Raw genomic sequence first — 25,674 nt, forward strand, 5'->3', positions numbered from 1 at the left:
TTTGTGCAGTATGGCCATTTTCACAATGTTGATTCTTCCTAACCATGAGCATGGAATGTTTTTCCATCTGTTTGTGTCCTCTCTTATTTCCTTGAGCAGTGGTTTGTAGTTCTCCTTGAAGAGGTCCTTTACATCCTTTTTTAATTGTATTCCTAGGTATTTTATTTTCTTTGTAGCAATTGAGAATGTCAGTTCGTTTTTGATTTGGCTCTCTTTAAGTCTGTTATTGGTGTATAGGAATGCTTGTGATTTCTGCACATTGATTGTGTATCTTGAGACATTGCTGAAGTTGCTTATCAGTTTAAGGAGATTTTTGGGCTGAGATGATGGGGTCTTCTAAATATACAATCATGTCATCTGCAAATAGAGACAGTTTGACTTTTCTCCTTTCCTAATTGAATACCCTTTATTTCTTTTTCTTGCCTGATTGCTCTGGCTAGAACTTCTAATACTATATTGAATAGGAGTGGTGAGAGAGGGCATCCTTATCTTGTGCCAGATTTCAAAGGGAATGCTTCCAGTTTTTGCCCATTCAGTATTATATTGGCTGTGGGTTTGTTGTAAATAGCTTTTATTTTGAGATACGTTCCATCGATACCTAGTTTCTTGAGAGTTTTTAGCATAAAGGGCTGTTGAATTTTGTCGAAGGCCTTCTCTGCATCTATTGAGGTAAGTATACAGTTTTTGTCTTTGGTTCTGTTTATGTGGTGGATTACGTTTATAGTCGTGTATGTTGAACCAGCCTTGCATCCCCAGGATAAAGCCTACTTGATGGTGGTGGATAAGCTTTTTGATGTGCTGTTGCCATTGGTTTGCCAGTATTTTATTGAAGATTTTTGCATCTATGTTCATCATGGATATTGGCCTGAAGTTTTCTTTTTTTGTTGAGTCTCTGCCAGGTTTGGTATCAGAATGATGTTGGTCTCATAAAGTGATTTGGGAAGGATTCCCTCTTTGTGGGAACGATTCCCTCTTTGGAATAGTTTCAGAAGGAGTGCTACCAGCTCCTCCTTGTATGTCTTGTAGAATTCAGCTGTGAACCCGTCTGGACCTGGGCTTTTTTTGGTTGGTAGGCTCTTAATTGCTACCTCAACTTTAACCCTTGTTATTGGTCTATTCAGGGTTTTGACTTCTTCCTGGTTTAGGCTTGGGAGTATGCAAGTGTCCAGGAGTTTATCCATTTCTTCCACGTTTACTGGTTTATCTGCATAGAGTTGTTTGTAGTATTCTCTGATGGTAATTTGTGTTTCTGTGGAATCAGTGGCAATATCCCCTTTACCCATTTTTATTGCATCTATTTGATTCTCCTCTCTTTTCTTTTTTATTAATCTGGCTAGCAGTCTGTCTATTTTGTTGATCTTCTCTAAAAACAGCTTCTGGATTTACTGATTTTTTTTTGAAGGGTTTTTTTGTGTCTCTGTCTCCTTCAGTTCTGCTCTGATCTTAGTTATTTCTTGTCTTCTGATAGGTTTTGAGTTTTTTTGATCTTGCTCCTCTAGCTCTTTCAATTTTGATGATAGGGTGTGGATTTTAGATCTTTCCTTGCTTCTCATGTGGGCATTTATTGCTAAAAATTTCCATCTAGACGCTGCTTTAAATGTGTCCCAGAGATTCTGATACGTTGTGTCTTCGTTCTCGTTGGTTTTGAAGAACATCTTTATTTCTGCCTTCATTTCATTGTTTATCCAGTCAACATTCAAGAGCCAGTTGTTCAGTTTCCATGATGTTGTGCGGTTCTGAGTTAGTTTCTTAATCCTGAGTTCTAATTTGATTGCACTGTGGTCTGAGAGACTTTGTTTTGATTTCCATTCTTTTGCATTTGCTGAGGAGTGATTTACTTCCAATTATGTGGTCAGTTTTAGAGTAGGTGTGATGTCGTGCTGAGAAGAATGTATATTCTTTGGATTTGGGGTAGATGTCTGTTAGGTTTGCTTGGTCCAGATCTGAGTTCAAGTCCTGGATATCCTTGCTAATTTTCTGTCTCATAGATCTAATATTGACAGTGGAGTGTTAAAGTCTCCCACTATTATTGTGTGGGAGTCTAAGATTCTTTGTAAGTCATTAAGAACTTACTTTATGTATCTGGGTGTTCCTGTATTGGGTGCATATATGTTTAGGATTGTTAACTCTTCTTGTTACATTGATCCTTTTACCATTATGTTTTGCCCTCATCTCTTTTGATCTTTGTTGGTTTAAAGTCTATTTTATCAGAGACTAGGATTGCAACTCCTGCTTTTTTTTTTTTTTGCTCTGCATTTGCTTGGTAAATCTTCCTCCATCCCTTTATTTTGAGCCTATGTGTGTCTTTGCATGTGAGATGGGTTTCCTGGATACAGCACACCGATGGGTTTTGGCTTTTTATCCAATTTGCCAGTCCGTGTCTTTTGATTGGGGCATTTAGGCCATTTACATGTAGGGTTGATATTGTTATGTGTGAATTTGATCCTGCCATTTTGATGCTAGCTGGTTGTTTGCCCATTAGTTGATGCAGTGTCTTCATTGTGTCAGTGGTCTTTACCATTTGGTACGTTTTTGGAATGGCTGGTACTGGTTGTTTCTTTCCATGTTTAGTGCTTCTTTCAGGAGATCTTGTAAGGCAGGCCTGGTGGTGACGAAATCTCACAGCAATTGCTTGTCCATAAAGGATTTTCCTTCTCCTTCGCTGATGAAGCTTAGTTTGGCTGGATATGAAATTCTAGGTTGAAAGTTCTTTTCTTTAAGGATGTTGAATATTGGTCCCCATTCTCTTCTTGCTTGTTGGGTTTCTGCTGAGAGATCCACTGTAAGTCTGATGGCCTTCCCTTTGTGGGTAACCCGATCTTTCTCTCTGGCTGCCCTTAGCATTTTTTCCTTCATTTCAACCATGGTGAATCTGACGATAATGTACCTTGGGGTTGCTCTTCTTGAGGAATATCTTTTTGGTGTTCTCTGTATTTCCTGGACTTGAATATTGGCCTGCCTTGTTAGGTGGGGAAAATTCTCCTGGATAATATCCTGAAGAGTGTTTTCCAGCTTGGATTCATTCTCTCTGTCACATTCAAGTACACCCAGGTACACGTATCAAACGTAGATTAGGTCTTTTCACATCCCATATTTCTTGTAGACTTTGTTCATTTCTTCTTTCTTTTTTCTCTAATCTTGCCTTCTCATTTTATTTCATTGAGTTAATCTTCAGTCTCTGATATCCTTTCTTCTGCTTGGTGGATTCAGCTATTGAAACCTGTGTATGCTTCATGAAGTTCTTGTGTTGTGTTTTTCAGCTCCATCAAGTCATTTATATTCTTCTCTAAGCTGTTCATTCTCGTTAGCATTTCGTCAAACCTGTTTTCAAGGTTCTTAGTTTCTTTGCATTGGGTTAGAACATGTTTAACTCAGAGAAGTTTGTTATTACCCACCTTCTGAAGCCTGTTTCTGCCAATTCATCAGACTCATTCTCCATCCAGCTTTGTTCCCTTCCTGAGGAGGAGTTGTGATCCCTTGGAGGAGGAGCGGCGTTCTGGTTTTGGGTGTTTTCATCCTTTTTGTGCTGGTTTCTTCCCATCTTCATGGATTTATCTACCTGTGATCTTTGTAGTTGGTGAATTTCAGATGAGGTTTGAGTGGACATCCTTTTTGTTGATGATGAAGTTATTTTTTTCTGTTTTTTAGTTTTCTTTCTTACAGTCAGGCCCCTCTGCTTTAGGATTGCTGGAGGTCCTCTCCAGACCCTGCTTGCCTGGGGATCACCTGCGGCAGCTGCCGAACATTAAGGGTTTCTGCCGGTTTCTTCTTCTGTTATCTTCATCCCAGAAGGATACCTGCCAGATGTCAGCCTGAGCTCTCCGTTATGAGGTGTCTCTTTGGATATATGGGGGTCGAGGAGCTCCTTGAGGATACGGTCTGTCCCTTATAGGAGCTCAAGTGCTGGGCTGTGAGCTCAGTTGTTCCGTTCAGAGCTGCTGAGCAGGTACATTTAAGCGGAACTCATAACTGCCTTTTTTTCTAGGGCCTCTGTCCTGGGAAGGTGGGGCTTTATTTATAAGTTCCTGATGTGCTGCTGCCTTTTTTCAAAGATGCCCTGCCTAGCAAGGAGGTAGCCTAGTCACAGTCTGCCAGCAGAGGTGTTGCCGAGCTGCTGTGGGCTCTGCCCAGCTACTGTGTGAACTTCTTTGCAGTTTTATTTATAGAGGTGTAGTTAGTATGGCCTTGGTAATGACGGTCTGCCTTGGTAATGGTGGTCTGCCTCAGTAATGGCGGACTGCCTCAGTGGTGGCGGACTGCCTCGGTGGTGGCGGACTGCCTCGGTGGTGGTGGACTGCCTTGGTAATGGTGGATGCCCTTCCCCCCACAGAGTTGGACCATCCTGGGTCCAGCTGCGCTTGCTGTGAAACTGTCAATCCAGAGCATTTCAGATTGCTCGTCTTTGTTGGGATCACCTGGCTCCCTGTTGTCAGCCCCCATTTTTTCAGTTGAATGGGTGGTTCTGTCTCCAAGGTGTTCCAGGTGCTGGTTGAAACAGCTGCCCAGATTTGTGTGAGTTTTTGTGCGGAGACCCACTGCGCCAGCTGTAACAGCCGTGCTGGAAACTCCTGGTGCTATTCAGCCTGGGAATCTTCTGGTCTATTTGGAAATGCAGTGATCACCTACCCTCTGCGTTGTTCTTGCTGGGGACTGCATTCCAGAGCTGTTCCTATTCGACCATCTTGGATCCCTCTTGGTTTTTGTTTTTATTTTAACAAAATTCTTATACTTTTCATAGACGTTGATCTTTTTAAATAAAATTCACATTACATTGTGAATGGGATCCTAGTCATTAGGTCCTGATCTTCAGTTCAGGCCAAGACTTTTTAAATTACCTTTTGATAAATAAGCATTAAGTTCCTGTTTGAAAACACCTGTTTGGCTATGTGGAATCAAGAAAGTTGTTACTTCTTTGAAAGATGATTTTTCGGTAATTTCTAAGTCATTGCGTATTTATGATCATGTATTGCTAGGTATAGAAAATTAGACCCTGTCTTATACTGAAATAAAGATTTAGCTAGATATACTACTGAATCTAGCTTGAAAGACTTGGAGAAGAGGGTAATAACATTCTTGTGTCCTTGTATACTTGTGTCTAAAAGAAGGCTTGGATGACTTTGTAGAGTTAAGTTTTAAGGTCATTAATTCTGTATGACTTAATTGAGGCAATACAATTTTTGTGTATCCCCAGTTATGATTAGAACTTTTTTAAAAATAAAGTGATACAGTTCTTTGTCATTTATTTCTATTTCTATAATTTGTGTCAAGAAGAATTATTGTCATCATGCTTATATAAACTTTGAGGGATTCATATAGCCTATTGAATTTGATCCTACTGACTGAAAAGTGGGTTGACTAGATGGACTGGATGTCCAGTTTACAAATGGAAATAGTAAGGCCCAGAGCCAGCACTAAACATGATCTTAATCTGAGATTGACATGTAATGGTTCCTATTGAATATTATGGTGGTTTTACAATATTTTCCCTAGGTACCTTTAAAGAACTGAAGTACTTGAGAGATAGATAAGGAATAGATGAGGGAAGGGATGACGTAAAAGACACCTTGATTAAATGGAGAGCAGTGATAGATAATAAAATACATATTACATCATTTAATTAGCCCATTTTTAAGTGTCTTACCTGTATTATCACATTTGTTCTCAATAATAATCCTATCAGATGAGTACTGTTTTTCTCATTGATGAAGAATTTAAGATCCACAGAGGTCAAAAAAATTAGGCCAAGATCACACCTTTGGTAAATGGAATAGGAATTCTGCCAGTCTGCATTGTCTGCATAGCAGTGTAAGATTATGTAATTGAGTTAACCTCCTTAGAACCTGAAGGGATTGCTATAGTTCAGCAGTTCTAAATTCTGTAGGTTGAGAGAGTTTAGTAAATTTCGAATACTGGAACTTGTCTTAATTCGTGGTAAGGTTCTATTCTACAGGATTACAATTTGTACAAATATTGTCTATCCTTTATGTTATCTAAATGTTTCTTATCAAAAAATGATGGTTTAAATTTATATTGCTCTAGATGAGGGGTTTCCAGTCTTTTGGCTCCCCTGGGCCAAATTGGAAGACAAATAGTCTTGGGCCACTCATAAAATACGCTAACAATAGCTGATGTGCTTTAAAAAAAGACAAAAAAAAAAATCTGAATGTTTTAAGAAAGCTTACAGATTTGTGTTCTGACACATTCAAAGATGTCCTGGGCCTCACGTGGCCCATGGCCTGCAGGTTGGACAGGCTTGCTTTAGATGAAGAGGAAATAGGTTAAATGATTTCCACAAAATGCCGCTAGTTACTTTGGTTGCTAAGGGGATACTTTAAACATAGATATTTCCATTTATTTCCAATTGAATGAATGTTTAATTATCTTTAAAGTTTCAGTTTTTGGATTTATTCAAAGGTTTTTGGTGTTTATATATTTATAAAATAACTTAATGGTATATGAGATAGTTGTTTTAAAATACTAAACAGCCTTTCTAGGCTGTACTTACGTATCTTTTGGAATTTTACTTTAGCACACTTAATGAAGAGCCCCAAGTAAAAAGGCAAACATCAAACTTATTTAGGTTATCAGTGTTCTGCTACAGGTTTGCAGCAAGAGTGGTTTTTTTTTTTTAAACACCAAATTTAGGAGTTAATATTTTTTTCAGGTGATTTTTTTTTTGTAATACTAGGCAAAAGATAGGTCCAATTGTTTGCGATTTATTCTTGCAGAAAAAACTTCAGTAAAATTATGAAGGAAAGAACTTATGAGGTCCTCATGTGAAGTTCTTTACTTTTAAAGTGCTTTTTTTCATATCATGGTAAAATTGGACCAATTCAGTTTATACTTTGTAAAATTTGCTGTAGTGTTGATACTGCTTGCATTACTACGCTTTTTATTTTCATTTTTTAAAATATGTAGAGTGATAAATGAAATATGTTTGTTTATATATAACATTAGAAAGTTTCTGGGATGCTAAGAATGACTGAATAGGTTGTGTTGTGCTCCCTAGTTTTTTGCTCATTTATTTGTTACTTTCCTCAAACTGATGATTCTTATGAGAACATCTTGATAATTCGTCTTAATGATTTATAATGAAATATACATATGGTTGGCCTCTTATGAATTAGATCAAATATTATATATCAGCTACATTTTTTAAAGGTGCCACAGTGTTCAGAATATTCAAATGTTTAACATTTTAGGAAATCTTAGTTTATGTCTCAAACAACTAAAAATTCTTAATTACTTCACTTTTACATATTTGCCAAAGTAGTTTAAGTTGTAATTTGTAAAGCAGTACATGATTTTGATTTTACAGTATGCTTCACATTAAGTAAATATGAACTACCACTTTGTAGCCTTAAGAATGATGTGGCAAATGGAATTCATTGTGGCATTATTATAGCAACTAAGTTAAGAATTTTTCTCCTTTATCATTTTGAAGCAAAATCTCATTTTCATTGAACTTAAGTGGTGACATGGTGAGACCCTGTATTTCAGTCGTGGGCCACATAGTGACATGTTGGTAAATGACAGACCACATATACAATGGTGTTCCTATTAGATCATATAATACCTTATTTTTACTATATTTTTTCTATGTCTAGATATGCAAACACTTACCATTGTGTTACAGTTGCCTACAGTATTCAGTACAGTAACATGTTATAAAGGTTTGTAGCCGAGGAGCAATAAGGCTATGCCATAATAGTCTAGATATGTAGTAGGCTATAACCATCCAGGTTTGTGTAAGTGCATTCTATGATACACAATGATGATATCTCCTGACCACACAATTCTCAGAACATACAGGCATTAAATGACACATGACTGTATTTTATGTGCTCCTAAGACAATGGAAAAAAAAAACCTAAATGGAAAATCTGAAACACTCAACAGATAAAGCTGAGACACCAAAGGACTTATACCGTCTATGTGAAAAAAGTATACCTACCAGGCCAGAGGAGAGAGCAAAAACACTTGAATGTTTCAACTCTTGTTATTGGGATGAGGGAGGGAAAAGTCACTTGAGGATTTGAACCATAGCCAGTTCTTCTAAGTTTGTATCCTGTATTCCCATTAACAGTAAGTGTTAAAAAAAATAGATAGCTTAGAAACTTTTAATGATCTCGGATTGATGGTGCTGCCAAAATGACTGGCATAAATCAACACAAATTCTTTGAAAGATTCAGCTTCAAAGAAAGAAATTGTAAAACATGTCTCTGTTATGTGCATCCTAGAATTAATAGAAAATAGGAATCATAACATTGCCACAAAGTAGATTTTTTAGACTTTGAAAAACAGACTTTTCTGGGATGCTCAGTCCTCTAAAGGAACTTTAAATTTCTCCAATTCTTAATCAGTAGTTTTTCATACAAAATATAGTATTTTGCATATTTTGGTTTTGTTATTTGGTTTTATGTAAACATCACAGTTTTGATTTAAATTATATTAATGATCTATTTACTTTCAGGATATTCAGTTGTATGTAATAATTTAGGACTTGCAGATTAGTTGGTCAGGTAAAACAAGGTTAATAGTCTTTATCTCCAAAATTTACAGAGATCTCTGAGGGAGAATGTAGCTTTTTATTTGACATTAAATCTCATTCTATAATCAATACCATGATTTCCAGTCTAAAGGAGTATTTTTGAGGTGTTTAAAAATTTTAGGTAAGGGAAGAAGGACAGTTAAAGAGAGAACTCTGTCAAACTCTGTATGTTCTTTAGTGATTTTCAAATATTGCCTGCTGTAAGTCTCATTGGCCTGGTCTAGTAAACTCTTACATGTTGGGTTTTTTTTTGTGGCTTTGTTTTTAAATAAGATTTTATCTTTATATATGTTATAAAGTCAGGATATTTCAATTTGAAATTATACTTATTTGTACAATCTGTTGCTACCATGCAGGAGAACCTAAATATTCTATTGCATTATGCAGATTTTACTGTACTTTAAAAAATACCTTTAATTCTTAGAGAAGTTACTTTGGTTTTTCTCTTTAAGTTTTCAAACCTTGATCTCTCAATTTAGCTTAGAATTCTAGTTTTGGTTATGTTACTAGCTTTTGATTTTATATGTAGGTCATTTAAAGTAGTGGCTATTTCTCTCATGCATCTTGGTTGCTTTCCCGCACAACCAATTACCTGATTCTGCATATTTTACATTGGCCTAAAGCAAAGATGTATGGGCTGGGAGTAAGCCTAGTTATAGTTCTTCTCATTTCGTTGTTACATTTTTTTCTCCTTACTTTGTAAATTATTTCTCTGATTCTGTTAGTCTGGATAATAGAGGATTGCCAGTGCTTCTGTTTCAAATTCTATACCTTAATAAAATATATATTATTTGGACCATGTTGCAAGTCAGCCACCACATTCTTATAGTCACAATTTTTGTCAAAAAGTTCTTGTTTAATGATGTTTAGGCAGTTTATTGGTTGTTTTTAATCTGTTAACTCCATGATACTTCATTTTAATAGGTACTTTAGCCTTGTTTAGCTTCATGGCTGCTTTCACAAGGAATTCAATTCAGTGTGTGAATGTTCTTATATACCTTCAGAAGGCTTGAATCTGTATGTTCCTACTGACTATATGCTTATTCTGTTGTTTTATTTCTCAAAATGTTCATTTACTTTGAAATTGTTTAATAACTGGTTACCTTGTTTCAATACCTGTGATTATTGTGTGTAATTTTTGTCCCCTTCTGAATTTCCTTAGATCTTTTTAATGGTCATTAAAATCAAAATTGTAACATGGCATTATACTAATATAGATGAGCATTGGGTCAAATTCTTAAGAAACTTGTGTTAATCTTCAGGATTTATATTCAAACTTAGTAGAATTAATTCATGGATTTGAATGGCAGTTCTTGGTGAAGTAGATTGAGCTCCCGGACTAATATCTTCAAATATTTATGTATGTGCCTTAAATTTTCTGTACAAGAAAGGGTATAGATGATTCGTGATTTTAAAAGGTTTTCTTTTTAATGTATTTTTTTAAAAATCACTGTTTGGATATTAAGCACCTTTGATCTGGGATTTTGAAATGTGCTACATTGCAAAATGTATTCAATACGTATATGAAAAATCAAAGGTGAAAAAATTTTATCTTAAATTCTCTTGCTCCAAAGAAGTGAGAAAAATATGAATGTTGTGTTACAACTAAATTAATATTTTTTTAAATTAAGGCTAGAAAAAACCTAATAGTCCAAAGTTTTAAATTTACTTGTTAAAATAATTTTGATCATATGTATAAACGGTGACATAAATATTAAAATAGATCATTTATAAAGTACTTCATTCATTCAACAAGCACTTACTAAGCATACTGTTCACATGGTATAGTGTTGAGTGGTTTTTAATCTTAAGTTATGGAATTCTTAAAGTCCTATTAAGTGCTTTGGTCTTATAGTAACCTTTTTTTGCTTTTATTTTAGATGCCTGGAATGATGTCGTCAGTAATGCCTGGAATGATGATGTCTCATATGTCTCAGGCTTCCATGCAGCCTGCCTTACCGGTAATCTTGTGAAAATAACTATTTTCTGTGAAGTAATATTTTGATTGATTGCTTTTATATATGGAATAATAATATCTATGTATTTTATAGGCAATCATGTTAGCTGTTGAAGTGCCTCTGTAGTACTGTGATAAAGTATGAGAATTACTGTGAGCTTTCAGTTTCAGTTTTAATTTCTTTTCTTTGTGTTTTTTTTTTTTTTTGGAGACAGTCTTGCTCTGTGCTCTGTCACCCAGTCTGGAATGCAGTGAGTGGCCTGATAACAGCCTCAACCTCCTGGGCTCAAGTAATACTCCCACCTCAGCCTTCTGAGTAGCTGAGACCACAGGCACATGCCACCACACCAAGCTAATTTAAAAAAATTTTTTTTGTAGAGCTGAGGTCTCCGTATGTTGCCCAGGCTAGTCTCAAACTCTGGGCTCAAATGATCCTCCTGCCTCAGCCTCCCATAGTGTTGGAATTATAGGCATGAGCCACTGTGCTTGCCCTGGATTTAGTTTCTGTGACTTGAGTGATAGGCATTTACATTTTCCCTATATTGACATTATACTGTATGTACATCCTTATTTATTAGATTAATTCTCTATTAAACAAGACCAGAATACTGAAAAGTATACATTGTGAGCCAGAAACATTTTATTGGTCTGATAACATTTAAGGTTTAAAGGGTAAATATTTACCTTACTGAGTGTTAATTAAAAATTGATACAATAAGATTTAATACTAGATTTAGAAATCAGGATTTAATTGGAAATCTAATTCTGAGACTTCAGCTGTGGCAAATTAATTAAAAAGTCTTTTGAACAGCCTTACCACCTCTGTTGGGTAGTATAGCAATATAAATTATTATGAAATAAAAGTTAGTTTAACTTCTTTATTCTTTATTTATCTTTACCTGATGCCCTAGTGGTTGTAATGAACAGATGTGGCATACTCCCTTGGGGTGGTAAGTTTGCAGATGTCTCACCCAAAACCCTAAGACCAGATACATTTCAAAAATTCTTTATAATACTGGAAAGTAACACATTGCATATAATATGTAAACATTTCCTGTGGAGTCCAGGGCAGTGCCATCTAATTTATAGCGTTAATATTATTAAAGCAAAACTTAATGGATATTCACTGAGGTTGGGATAAATGAAGATCGTGGAGTTTCATGTTCATTTACGACAGGTTTTGCGACTGTAGTGAGTTTTGGTACCGTATTTGAAAAACATTGGTTTTCAGAGTGTTTTGGTTTCCAGAATTGTGGGTAAAGGGTTGAGTACCTGTGTACACTTGGTGACCATATAACATTTAAACTGCTTCCATAGCCCCAGGTTGCCAATCTCTTTTACAATTTATAGCAAGCTTGGGGAACTGATACTAGTAAAAGTTTTACTAAGAATCTTTGAGTTAGAGGCTTGAGGATTATACATAGCAAGTACTGATTTCAGTGTGCTTTATGAGGAACTTATATAAAATACTTTTTTAAAAGATGAATAATAATAATTTCATTTTTCTCTTACAGCCAGGAGTAAATAGTATGGATGTAGCAGCAGGTATGTATACTATGTATCGTGGTATGTGTTAGACCTCATACTTAACAATAGTCTTGTCAACACAGTAGGTGCTCAGAGAGTATATGTTAAATGAATGAACTCTGGTTGAGTTCATATTTGTACTTAGCAAACAGAATAATGTAGTGGCTCTATACTTCAGGAGTATAGTATGAGCCCTCCTTGGCCTTCTGGACTACTTCAGAGTTAACTTTCCTTTTATCTGCTTGACCCTTGTATTAATAGTTATTGGAGTAAATATCAGTTCCCAATAATTGGCCATTTTGACAAGTGAAACTTTAATATATAATAGTAATGCCTCCAGTATTCATGAATACATAGTTTTCCACATAAATTAATATTCCACATGCTGAACTTCATCCCGCGATTATGACAAGATTTTTTGTTTGTTTGTTTGTTTTAAACCGTACTGGTTGAAAGTTGTTTAAAATATACTGTGTGCTTTTCTGTGGGTTCAAATGAGACTTAATTGATCTTAAGACATTTCACAGATTTCATTATTTATTTAAACTAAAATGTTCTGAAATACCTAGTACAATTATTTTATTTTATTTAGATTTCTAGAGCTGAGTACTGTTACCCTCAGCAATCCTGGAAAATTAATTTTTTTTTTTTTTTTTTTTTTTTTTAGTTTTAAGATGCTTTAGCTCTATAATTACCTTCTATAGTAGCTTGAGTATGGTAGATTCTTCTATAGTAGCTTCTTTTTTCAGTATATGTGAACTTATTTTTGTTTTGTTTTACATACAATCTCCATCTTCTTTTTATTTGCACATTTAAATTACTAGCTTCTAAAGTTCAAGATTATTATGAGTTTTGTGACTAACATGCATTTAAGAATCCCTTAAGGATTTTCCTGTAGTAGTATAGGACAGTACCATCAATAGAACTTTCTGCAGTGATGCAAATGTTCTGTAATCTGTACTGTGAAATACAGTAGCCACTAGACATATGCAGTTACTGAGTATTTGAAATGTGGCTGGTGCAATTGAAGAACTGAATTTTTTAAGTTTTATTTAATCTTAAATTTTAATTTAAACCTTATTTTAAATTTAAAGAAATATCTGGCGTCTGATTTGTACAGCACAATTCTGGAATTTGGATAAACTTACCAGGAATCTAAAGTTATAGAATCAGTGGTTAGAGGCATTATTGTGCTTTAGTAATACACTTAGTAGAGAACGAGGAATAAGCAAGATAGATAACCTATTATAATTAAAAAAAATAAAAGAGAGAGAAAAGGCAAAGTTGAATACTTCTCAGACTGCCTCCAGGTGGGTTTGTAGATTTAAAATTCAAACTCTGAAAATGTTTTGCACTATAGATGTTTATTTTCTGGAAAAGATAGCAAGCATATAGGTCATATGAGACAGTCAGGACAGTCTCAAAATCTTTGGTTAGAGAGGATGAGGAGGAGGAGGAAGTACTATGAATATATGAATAAATATTAAAACTGTAATGAGAGCATGATTTGTCACAGTGTAAATATGTTGCCTGTTTTTTATTTTTTAGGTACAGCATCTGGTGCAGTAAGTACTCTTTAAACCTTTGTAGTATTTTAATTTCATACTTTAAACCTACTTTACTGTACAGTCAGCTCAATCTTTAACCCATAGTTTTCCCTTTTTTTCTATTCCAGGGATTGAAAAATTGATTTATTTTAAAATCTAGTTTTGGTGGGACTTAATGAGAGATTAGAATCATATGTATCAACTTTTTAAAAGGATTTAAATTATTCCCTCACAGTTAGAAGGGAAGCAGAACTTGTTGGTGTACAGTACTTACCTAGTAATTACAAGTTAAGCGTTACATTAGAAGATAATCTTTTCTCTTTTTGAGACAGTGTCTCTGTCACTAAGACTGGAGTGGAGTGGTACGATCTCAGCTCACTGCAACCTCCACCTCCTCAGGTGATCCTCCTGTCTCAGCCTCCTAAGTAGCTGGGACTACAGGTGTCCCCACCACACCTGGCTATTTTTGTATTTTTTTAGAGATAGGGTTTCACCATGTTGCACAGTATGGTCTTTAACTCCTGACCTCAAGTAATCCACCCACCTCTGGCCTCCAAAGTGCTGGGATTACAGATGTGAGCCATCAGGCCTGGCCCATTTGATACTATTCTACTATAAGTACCTGCTTTTATTTTTGAAAAAGCATAACCTAATGGTTTTTTTTGTTGTTGTTTTGTTTGTTTGTTTTGCTTATTTAAATAATGCAGACTTATTGGGAGTTAAACAAAGCAGACATAAGAAGAAAGTAAAATTCATCCTTAATTTTTTGACCATGAGGGAACCACCACCATTAATATCTAAGTAACTTTTTGCATGTTATTTAAGCATAGACAAATACATAACACATTTGCATAATTGGTTCACATGTATGCTTACTTGTTAAATATGCTTTTGTATTTTATTTTTCTTGTTTAAAAGTTTATTGTGAAAATCTGTACATTTCTTAATGTAGATGTAATATTTTAAATGACTTTATAAAGTATTATTTGGCATAGAGACACATTAAACCATTCACTTATTAATGGAAATTCAGTTTATATCTAGGATCCACTCCCAATTATGACCCTTTTTTTTTTTTTTACACCTAAGAAAGATTCCAGAAATACTATTTTTGGGTTGAAAAGTATGTAACTGGTCATGTTGTTTTTCAAGAATATAAAAAGACATACCTAGTAACGGTGCAGTACCATGTCTTTCTCTTCAAGAATCTCTAGCAGCAATAACTAGTATCACTCATTTGAATTTTGTGAGTGGACATGGGTTTAAAGTGATCGTTCTTCTTTGTCTCTTAATGAAATTGAACATTTTATTTGGTATTTGGCTTTCTCTTCTGTTATCCCCGTCGTTTCCTATTTTTAGGTTGGGTTATTTTTATTTTTTCTTGCAAATTTTATTTTGAGTTTGTCAAATGTTATTGGTGCTAACCCTTTAATAATCATGAATTTCAAGTATTTTTCTTTGTGATTGGTCTGTTGATTTTTCTTTTAATGATGCTTGCTACATAACCTTCTAGTATGTTAATGTAATTACACAGGTTATCTTTTAGCTTACGAGTTTATTGAAAATTTTACAAAAGTTTCCTCATTATATTTTCCTGAAAGACTTTTTTTTGCCTTTTTTTAATCAAGTGTTTGATTCATCTGAAATATCTATAAGATGAATAGCCAGTCATGTCAGCTATCAAACCATTTTTTCTGACTTTAATTGAAAGCTCTTTATTGTCTAAGATATCTTAAATTCTCACATATTCTGGCATTTATATCTGTGTTTCCTTTTTCACTGTTTATTTCTATTTGTGTATTTCTAAACCAATATTAATACTTTTCCTGGCCAGGCGCAGTGGCTCATGCCTGTAATCCTAACACTTTAGGAGGCCAAGGTGGGAGGATTTCTTGAGCCCAGGAGTTTGAGACCGGCCTGAGTAACATGGTGAAACCCCATCTCTACAAAAATACAAAAATTAGCCAGATGTGGTAGCACACACCTGAGTCCCAGCTCTTTGGGAGGCCGAGGTGGGAGAATTGCTTGAGCCTGGGAAGGTTGAGGCTGCAGTGAACCGAGATCACGCCATCACCGCACATTAGCCTGGGTGACTGAGTGAGACTGCATCTCAAAAAAAAAAAATTTCTTTATTTGGTGGTATGTTTTTCTTGGTTTTCAGACATGGGACTTTTGTTTAAAAAACTTTTTTTTTTTTAGAGCAGTTTTAGGTTTATAGCGAAATTGAGTGGATAAAGTTTCCAGATTATGCCCCCCACAAATAACTGCTCTTCCCTACTATCAGCCAGCATGTCACACCATATTGGTACATATGTTAAAATTGATGAATATACACTGACAAATCATTACCATCCAAAGTACAGTTTTTGTCGGGGTTCACTCTTAATATTGTACATTCTATATATTTTGACAAATGTATAATGAATATGTATGTATCAGCCATTACAGTATCACACGGAATAGTTTCATCGTCCTAGAAATCCTGTGCTCTGCCTATTCATTTCTTCCTCCTCTACTGCAGCAACCATTGATTTTTTTTTTTTACTGTCTCCATAGTTTTGCTTTTCTAAGATCTTCATGTAGTTAAAATCATACAGTATGTACCCTTTTCAAATTGGCTTCTTTTACTTAGTAATACACATTTAAGTTTCCTCCATTGTCTTTCTATGGCTTAATACTTCATTTCTTGTTACCACTGAATAATATTGCATTATCTGAATGTACCACATTTTATCCATTCATGTACTGAAGAACGTTTTGGTTGCTTCCAGGATTTGGTCATTATGAGTAAAGTTGCTGTAAACATCCATGTGCAGATTTTCTGTGTGAGCATAAGTTTCAGCTAATTTGGGTAGATACTAATAATTAGGAGCACTATTTATTGCTGGATTGTATAATAAGAGTATGTTTAGTTTTGTAAGAAACCTTGAAGTTGTCTTCCAAAGTGGCTGTATCACTCTGAGTTCCTGACAGCAGTGAATGAGAATTCCTCTTGTACCACACCTTCACCAGCATTTGATGTTATCAGTGTTTTGGATTTTTGCCATTTTAATAGGTGTATAATGTAGTATCTTGCTTTAATTTGCAGCTAATTATATGTGATTTGGAGCATCTTTTTTTTTTTTTTTTTTTTTTTGCCATCTTTATGTCTTTGGGAAAGTGTTTCTTTGGATCTTTTTGCCTATTTTTTAATCAGATTGTTTTAAGATAAGTTTTTTTTATCAGATAACTCTTTTGCAAGTATTTTCTCCCAGTTTGTGGCTTGTCTTCTTATTCTTCAGACTATCTTTAACAGAGCAGAAGTTTCTAATTTTAATGAAAATTAAATCTGTTATTTCAGCCTATCAATTATTTCATGGATTGTACCTTTGGGTAACTTTTTTTTATGAGCTACCCTTATTGCATTATGATCAGAAAGTACAGTCTGTAAGATGAAAGGTTCTTTACAGTTTATTAAAGCTTCATGTTCAGGGCTAGTTTTTAAGCTTTAGGGCTACTTGTTCAGGGCTGGTTTTTAAGAATATTCTGTGTGCTATATAAAATTACTTTGTTATATTCCTTCATCTTGGCATGTCTTGCATCTGCTTGGATTTACATAAGAAGATAATGAATTAAAATCTTTAACTAGAAAAGATGAGTCATCTGTTTCTCCCTGTGTTTTTCTGTTGCTTCTCTCTGAATTTCAAGGTTAAATTGCCATATGCATATGTGTTTAGGATAATTTTTGATCTGTTACTTTTTACCAATATATAGTCTCCCACTTTTCCATTATGGTTTTTGTTTTAAATTCTGTTTAGATAAGGTAAATAGGTATCCTATTTTAAAAGTTTCTGTTTGCTTTGTAAAAATGTGTTACAAGTCTGGTCAACAAAGTGACACCGTGTCTCTACAAAAAATAATTAGCCTGGCATAGTGGTGTGTGTCTGTAGTCCCAGCTACTCAGGAGGCTGAAGAGGGAGGATCCCTTGAGCCCAGAAGCTTGAGGCGACAGTGAGCTGTAATCAAGCCACTGCACTCCAGCCTGGGCAACAGAATGCGATTCTTTTTCAGAAAAAGAAAAAGTTATCACATTGTGAGTACATTATTTTTCCTATTTTTATTTTAACCTAATTATCATCTATTCAGATTATTTTGATTATTTGTCTTGTAACCAGTGACATACCAGATTCCCTTATCAATTCAAATAGCATTTTAAGACTGTAGCTAAATTTCACTTGAATTTTATATGTACAAAAATAGCAGTAAAAGAAAGAGAACTTTCTTCTCCAAAATTTAACACCAGTAATTTCATTTTATTGCTGTGGTATATTAGCTAGAATTTTAGTGATTACAGACATGTTTTTGTTTGTGATTTTAATGGAAATGGCTTTAGGGTGCTATCTGATGGTCTTTTATTATTTGAGTTTTTCTTAAATTATTTTATTTGAGCATTTTTTTTTTTTTGAATACTTGTGAACTTAGTTTTCTGGGTGTGATTTGATCATACCAAGTTTAATAGTGGGATCGCATATTTTTTTTATTTGATTAGATAATGGAAATAATTTCTTCTATAGATTTTCTAATACTGACCTACTCTTGGTCAGAGTGTATACATTGTTAAATGCAAATTCATGATGCTCTTTTGGTACCCTTTCTGTTTCTTTTTAATTAAGCAAGAGCATTTCATCTTTTTTTCCCATGATCTGAAATCATGATATAAAATTGCAATTCTGTGTTCTTTAAAGGTTGTATAACATTCTGCTGTGAAACCATCTGGTTTTGTATCTTTCTTTTGTTTTTGCATTGTTGTGATGATTAAGTGTGATGTGCTTTTTCTGGTGTGAATTTTGGTAGTGATTTGCTTGGAAATAATTTTCTGTAGGTTTGATTTGTTGTAAATCTGTATCTGCGATTGTGTTTTTCCTCACTTCTGATTTATTATTTGGCTTTTTCTTTTTTTCTTTCTTTTTTTATTTTTTTGAGACAGAGTTTCACTCTTGTTGCCCAAGCTGTAGTGCAGTGGCACGATCTCAGCTCACTGCCACCTCCACCTCCCAGGTTCAAGCAACTGCCACAGCCTCCTAGGTAGCTGGGATTACAGGTGTGTGCCACCACGCCCAGCTCATTTTTTTGTATGTTTAATAGGAACAAGGTTTCATCATGTTAGCCAGGCTGGTCTCAAACTCATGACCTCAGGTGATCCACGTGCCTCGGCCTCCAAAACTGTTGGGATTATAGGCATGAGCCACTATGCCTGGCTGACATTTTCTTATTTTCCTGATTTAGGGTAGTGAGGGGATTTTTCTGTTTATTTAGTGTTTGGATGTAGCTATTTTTTTTCCTTAGTTTTCTTAAATTCAGCTTATACATTGTACAAATGTGTGTGTATATGTGTTTGTCTCCATGACACATAGAAGATTAAGTTTGAGTATATTGAACTTTTTTACAAGCCTCTGTCTTGTTGACTAGCTTTTTCTGAATCTGAAGAGTTTATTACTTGTGATAGTTACATTTGTATGCCTTCTTTCTTATGCCCAGTTTTCTTTGCATTTCAAATTATTTTTCTGTATATATTTTTGCCACTATATAATTTGGTACTGCATCTTAGACATTTTCTATTATATTACAAATAGGATAATCAATAATATGAATGGGCCATACTTGACCTGTTTTCCTATGGCTGGACATTGAGTTAAGTCTTCACCATTACAGGTAATAACATTGTAGACCACATCCTTGTACATGTTTGCAACAATATGAATGCAGTTTTTCAGAGTGAAATTTCAGGATCATCTGATGTTTGCATTTTTAATATTTGTAAGAACTGCTGTTGCCTTTATGCTAATTTCATTCCCAACAGTTAGCACATGCGAGTGCCCTTTTTCTTGTACTCCTTTCCCATTGTATATTAATGGTCTTTGTCATTTATCTGATGAGCAAAAAGTTTTCATTAATGTGTGTTTTGTTGATTGGTTAGTGAAGTTGAATATTAATATGTTAACTGTATTCTGTCTATGGCCATGTTTATTTTTCATTAGACTTTTTTTTCATATTGATTGTAGATAGAGTAAGGATAATTTTTTCCCTTATTTTGTTGATATACTCCCAATTTATCTACTTCCCAAGAAAATGTTGTTTTAATTGATTTCTCAGAACTGCCATTTCATGTCTAATTTTTTATTTACACAATAACTGTTGGTAACAAAATAATTGTGGTCTTGAAAAGCAGCTCTATATTCTATTGTCATTTCCCAAGTCCCTATTAGCAAGTTACCAGCCTTGCTAAACTTTTTTTTTTTTATGTATAGCAAGATAGTGATTATACCTGTTTTGTAGTATAGTTAGAAGGCTCAAATAAATAGGTAGAGAATATTAAGTTGATTTCTGTTTGTTTTATTAGCTGTGTCTTCTCTTCCTCCTCATTATTTGGTCAGTTATACAGTGTCTCCTCCCTTTTTTTAAAAAATTATTCTTTTATCTCCTGGTGGTTTTGCCGAGTTTCCTCTTTTCTTAATGCTCCTTAGCAGATGTGACTTGGAAAGTTTAAAGCAGTCTACACAGTTTTGCAGCTTATGGTAGAACTCTGTTTAGATAGTGCAGTTTTGAGATGCTACCGAGATCATTAGTTGTTTTTAAAAGAAAAATACAAACTCCTTTATCTGCCTTTAACACTAATTTGTGAAATAAAGCATTATCATATAGTTGAAGTTTCCACATTTGTGTTTCTAATCGCACCACCTTTTGATAAGAAGTTAAAGCAGGCTAATCGCAGAAAGCCAGATTATTTTTTTCAGCATCTGTGTTATGTTTGCTTAAGAGATATTATGGTGGTTTTTTCCAGTATAAGGTGCTAGAGTTTAACACAGCTTTGGAATTGTCTAATTATCCTGCTACAGCATGCAGAAATTTATTGCAGATGGGATGGTCTAGTTGGGAGACAGTGACAGATTATCAGGCATTAGTTTCTCATAAGGAGCATGCAGCCTAGATCCTTCACATGTGCAGTTCATGATAGGGTTTCCGCTCCTATGAGAAACTAATGCCATCACTGATAGGACAGGAGGCAGAGCTCATAAGGTAATGCGAGCGATGGAAAGTGGCTGTAAATACAAATGAAGCTTTGCTTGCTTACCTACTACTCACTGCCTGCTGTGCAACCCGGTTCCCAACAGACCACGGACTGGAACTGCGATGTGGTCCATGGCCTGGCGGTTAGAGACCCCTGCTGTAATCCACAGTGTCTGTGACCTCCATTGTCAGGTTAACAGTTGTGCATGAGTAAACAGCAAAAGTACCCACATCATTGGTTTCAAGGAAAATCATAAAAGTAACATCACTCCCTTAGGAATTAGGAATAAAATGATTAAGGTGAAAAAATTGGTAAAGAAAGGAATCACATTATGTTCAGTCACATTCCTAAAACAAAAATCAAAACTAGGTCAGTTCTTTTTAAAGTTGATAAGAAAAAGTAAATCAGCTTTTTAAATAAGTACAAAAGACATTAATAACCAGTACCAGTGATTTTTCACTTTATGATTTTTTATTTATGATTTTTTAAAGATATAACATATTACCAATATATTTGATGGTTATATTTGGAATATAATGGACATCAGCAACTCTGACATAGAAAGTCTCAATGTGAGGAAATTTAAGGGATCTCTTAAGTGCTTCATTTGCCTATTTTTCTTGTTATATATGCCTAAAAGTGGTATATGTCAAAATTAATGTGCAAGTAAGACTATCAATAAGTTTGAAGTAAAATCTTGAGTGATAAAAAAGCAGTGATCATTTGGCAGTGACTTTATTTTTTCTTAAAGGTTTGTACAATAATATGTCTTAAATTTGAAGAAATACTATACATCATTTTTGTAACCCTCCTTCAAGCATAGTAAAATTTGTCACCATCTGAAACATCTGTTACTCGGAAGTAGATTTACTACCTTTGATATCATCATTCATTCATTCTTGATGCCTTTTAAAACTTTTGACCAACCTTAATCTGAGGGATGTCTAGTGTTGCCTGAAGTATCATTAGCAACTTCTAGTAGGTTCTTTGTGTGTTCTGTTGACCTTAATAGTGGATTTATATTCTATACCAAACCAGTTTCATTCATGTAAAATTTTATCTTACCTTTATTGTTTTGAGGCATTCACATACACATTTTATCCCTGTTAAATTGCATCTTGTTGATAGTTAAATTTTAATTGTTGTCCAGAACCTATGTTTTCCAGTTTGTACAGCAGTGTCTTTATGGCATGTCAATTAGAACTTTGTCTAAGATGATACAAGTATTTTTTGGTCTAGAGTAGATGAATAGATGATCACATGGTTAATGCAGCTATATTAGCATCTAGTTCCTATATTTTATACACTAGGCTTAGATTTATATTCTGAAAGACTATTTCGTATATGTAAGTTATAAAGTTACTGTTCTTAGGAGAGTAGTCCTTTCTTTGTAATTCAGAGAGATCCTGAAATAAACTGTCAAAATATGCCCAGTTTATACTTTTAATTGATTTCCTGATATATTTATTGCCTTGGAACTAATGATACTGAAATTCATTGTCAATGGCATTGTTAAATAATTTATATCTTTTTATAATCTTTAATCTTTAGAAATCTATGTGGACTGAACATAAATCACCTGATGGAAGGACTTACTACTACAACACTGAAACCAAACAGTCTACCTGGGAGAAACCGGATGATCTTAAAACACCTGCTGAGGTAAAAGTTTTGAGGGCTGGAATTCAGGGACCATCAAGTCGACTGGGGCATATTTTTTTAAGATTTTGTGAGTAGTCGACTATCCAAAGAGCAGTACTGCTTAAATGCCAGAAGAGGATCTGTAAAGACATTCAGGAAAAAAAAGAGGATTAATGTAGTCAAACCAATCAGGAAGAAGAGCAATAAAACTCATCAGATTAATCTTGTTTAGTGATTTTGCCCCTGCTCAGGAAACCTAGTAGAGTGAGATCAATTTAAGAAATGTGATTTAAAGAATAAATTGGAAGCAGGGAAGACTGTTTCTTTGCTTGCCCTCAATTTTTTTCTGTTTGTAGCGAAACTGGGTGATTTTAAATGACTTCTGCTGAGTTCTTAAATTTCCGGTAGGGTTAAGAGTAGTGGGGATGAATGAAGTGAAGTTACCTTAAAGTACCTTCTCTTAGAGTGGGAGGTTTTCTCTTTGCAGGAAATGCTGTTTTTAAAAGTGTGTTATTTCGTTTTATGATGTAAGTTTTACCATTCAAAATTTACAGATACTGAAGAAAAAGTTAAGGTTGAAGGAATAAACTGATTTAAGCAATGTTGCATGTGGTTTAGTTAGAAACTCTGGGGTGCTAAGTAAGAGTTGATCTGGCATTTAAGATTGCTATGCTTAAGTTTCATTGTAGCTGGTGGTATATCTTTTTGTTTTCTTCTCTTCCTAATGAAGGAATTTAAGAAGGTAAGAGTATTTTCCAGGTCCCCATACTGATACCCACAGCAATGCTTGGGAGGGGAGGTTGGTAGATTTTTAAAAACGTGTATTCCAGTATTGATTAATAGTCAATGATACTAATTTTGTACTTTGTCCAAGACACTGTGTCTGGATTCAAGCTTTGGATAGGTTTCTCATGCCACCCTAACAGGTTTTGTGTATTAGATTTTAAGTGTATTATACCTACATGTTTGCTTACATAAGTTAGTTCATACAGAGTTATAATAAACTACGAAACTGAAATCTGAGCATGACTAAACTAGATTTTGTTTTTTTCCAACTTTTGTGGTTTTCCAACTACTATTAGTATTTGAGAAGACTATTAAATATGGATGATAATCTTTACCTATAATTGGGTGTGAATGATAAGATTAGGATTTGAAATTCATATACAACTGATTTTGAATCTTGGTTCTGCTTTTTAATGAGTATATATTACCTTAACTGCATTAGTTTCTGACTTCAAGTAACAGTCCCTAGATACAGAATTATGTTATACATTTTGCAGTGTTACAAAGATTAAATAATATATTCAAATGACATCACTCAGTGAGTATTCAATAATTGATAGTTTATATTATTACTATCATCTCACAAGTTTTAGAATTGTATCACAATTGGTAATGAGTGAAAACAGACATGCAAATGATCAGTGATGCTAAATACATTATTATTAACAGACAGTTTTTTTTTTTCTCTTTAGCAACTCTTATCTAAATGCCCCTGGAAGGAATACAAATCAGATTCTGGAAAGCCTTACTATTATAATTCTCAAACAAAAGAATCTCGCTGGGCCAAACCTAAAGAACTTGAGGATCTCGAAGGTAAAATGGGGAAAAGTAGTTTTAATGTATATCTTTTATATATGTATGCCATTCACTTTGAAACAATTCCTCCAGAATAGGTTTGTTCAAACAAAGGCCTTTTTTTTTAATTAAATGATTAGAACATTTAAAATGATATAACAGTTTGTTGGGCTCTTATTTTCTTGTTGCTCTAGATCTCAGTTCTATAGATTTTAAATAGATTTTTATTTGATTTGATTCCACTGAAACTAGGATACCAGAATACCATTGTTGCTGGAAGTCTTATTACAAAATCAAACCTGCATGGTGAGCTGCTTTGATAATTCATTTTCTGTCATACCTAACGTTTTTATTAGAGTATGTCACTAATATTCACTAACCATGATAGGATAAATCTACAGTGAAAAAAATCTAAGAATTCCTTTCATTAAAGGGTTATATTATAAATGAGCTTGTAGCGTTTAAAATTGTACTCTGATTTTTAGAAAAAAATCGTTTATCATTCACTTGAACAAGGATTTCATATACAAAATTTCTAAATCCTACTATGAGTGTTGGTGCATACATAGAATATGTGTTTTAACTCATTCATGGTAGTACATAGTAGAGAACCTTGAATCTTTATCCATTTATATTTTGTTAGTATATTGTCAGACTATATATTTAATGCTGGTTTTGTTTTAGCATTGCGTTGCAAAATAATCTTGATACGTTCGTTATGGAAGAATTAAGGTAAACCAAGTATCCCACCTTTCTTATAAAGGGAGAATTTTTCAACATTGGAGCTAATCAGAATAACCCTTAAAAATCTAGAAATACCTAATACTAAATATAAAACCTAAGACTTAAAATAGAGATAATGAGTAAGAATTGAAAATCTAGTTTTCATACTCACTTTTAATAGAATCTAGTGTCATGAAGTATACAGAATTAGAAGCAGCAGATTGTAGGAGAATGGGGCTAATAAAGTAAATAGTGATGTGGAATGACATCTGGCAGGAAAGATAATAAAAATTTCCTAGAAGATACTATCGTCCTTGTGCGACCTCATTAGTTAGATCATCATTGTATCAGAAAAATGTTAATTATATTAGTAATGATAATTTTTTAAGTATGTTTTTTCAGCTATCCTAAACAGATTTTCAGAAATGTTTTTCTTTAAAGGGTGGTAAGTTTTAAAAATATTTTTATAAAGAGTTAGGCTTACATTATCACTTAATGTGGAGAATCTCATTCCCTAGCAATGTCAAATAAAAGATATTTTTGTTACATCCAAAGGAAAATGTACCGTAATGAAAACTGAAATAGTACAGATCTTTAAAGCTCAGTTTAAGTTACCTATACTAGCATTGGCTAACAATAACAATGTAGATAGGTAGATTCCCTGTTGATCATTTATGAAGTATCAAGCTCATTTCTGATATAACCCTACTACAAATAGTTGGTGTGCATAACTATCTATCTACTTGTCAATGCTAGTATATATGTGCTGGAATTTCGTAATAAATTTGATCCCATTTTGAATTTAGTGTCTTTAAAAATATGTCAAACTAGTCTCATCCCTGGAGAAAATACTGTTTTCTTCCAGAATTATGCAGATACTTTCATAGAGTTCTTACAGCAGCCTTTGGGAAAGTAGCAGCATGGAATAAGCTTTCCTAGTAATTATTCTTATTTAAATTTGTTTTAGTCTTTATTTGCTATACTAGAACACTGGAGCAATAATTTGTTCTGTAAAAGTGATTTTTTGTTTTTTAGGATGGCAAATGAAATCCTATTATATGTTATTTTATCTTCTTTTAAAGTTTATTTTCAGGATTAT

General features: G+C 34.1%; 1 protein-coding gene across 8 annotated transcripts in view; it reads left to right on the plus strand.

The window, feature by feature from the left end:
* Positions 1–25,674, plus strand: part of PRPF40A (pre-mRNA processing factor 40 homolog A) — a 57,892-nt gene that overhangs the window by 10,198 nt on the left and 22,020 nt on the right. For 4 of the 8 annotated variants that reach the window (XM_012457049.3, XM_012457050.3, XM_012457053.3 and 1 more), the window contains exons 3-8: positions 10,432–10,512; positions 12,023–12,053; positions 13,584–13,600; positions 22,182–22,292; positions 23,750–23,870; positions 24,105–24,158. In XM_012457049.3, coding sequence (XP_012312472.2) covers positions 10,432–10,512; positions 12,023–12,053; positions 13,584–13,600; positions 22,182–22,292; positions 23,750–23,870; positions 24,105–24,158 — 415 coding nt within the window. The remainder of the gene's footprint in view (positions 1–10,431; positions 10,513–12,022; positions 12,054–13,583; positions 13,601–22,181; positions 22,293–23,749; positions 23,871–24,104; positions 24,159–25,674) is intronic. The other 4 variants (XM_064382763.1, XM_064382764.1, XM_064382765.1 and 1 more) reach the window with 1 other exon arrangement.

This window comes from Aotus nancymaae, unplaced genomic scaffold (genome assembly GCF_030222135.1).
Source record: "Aotus nancymaae isolate 86718 unplaced genomic scaffold, 86718_ANA_hifiasm-v0.15.2.pri h1tg000029l, whole genome shotgun sequence".
NCBI classification, from domain to species: Eukaryota; Metazoa; Chordata; class Mammalia; order Primates; family Aotidae; genus Aotus; species Aotus nancymaae.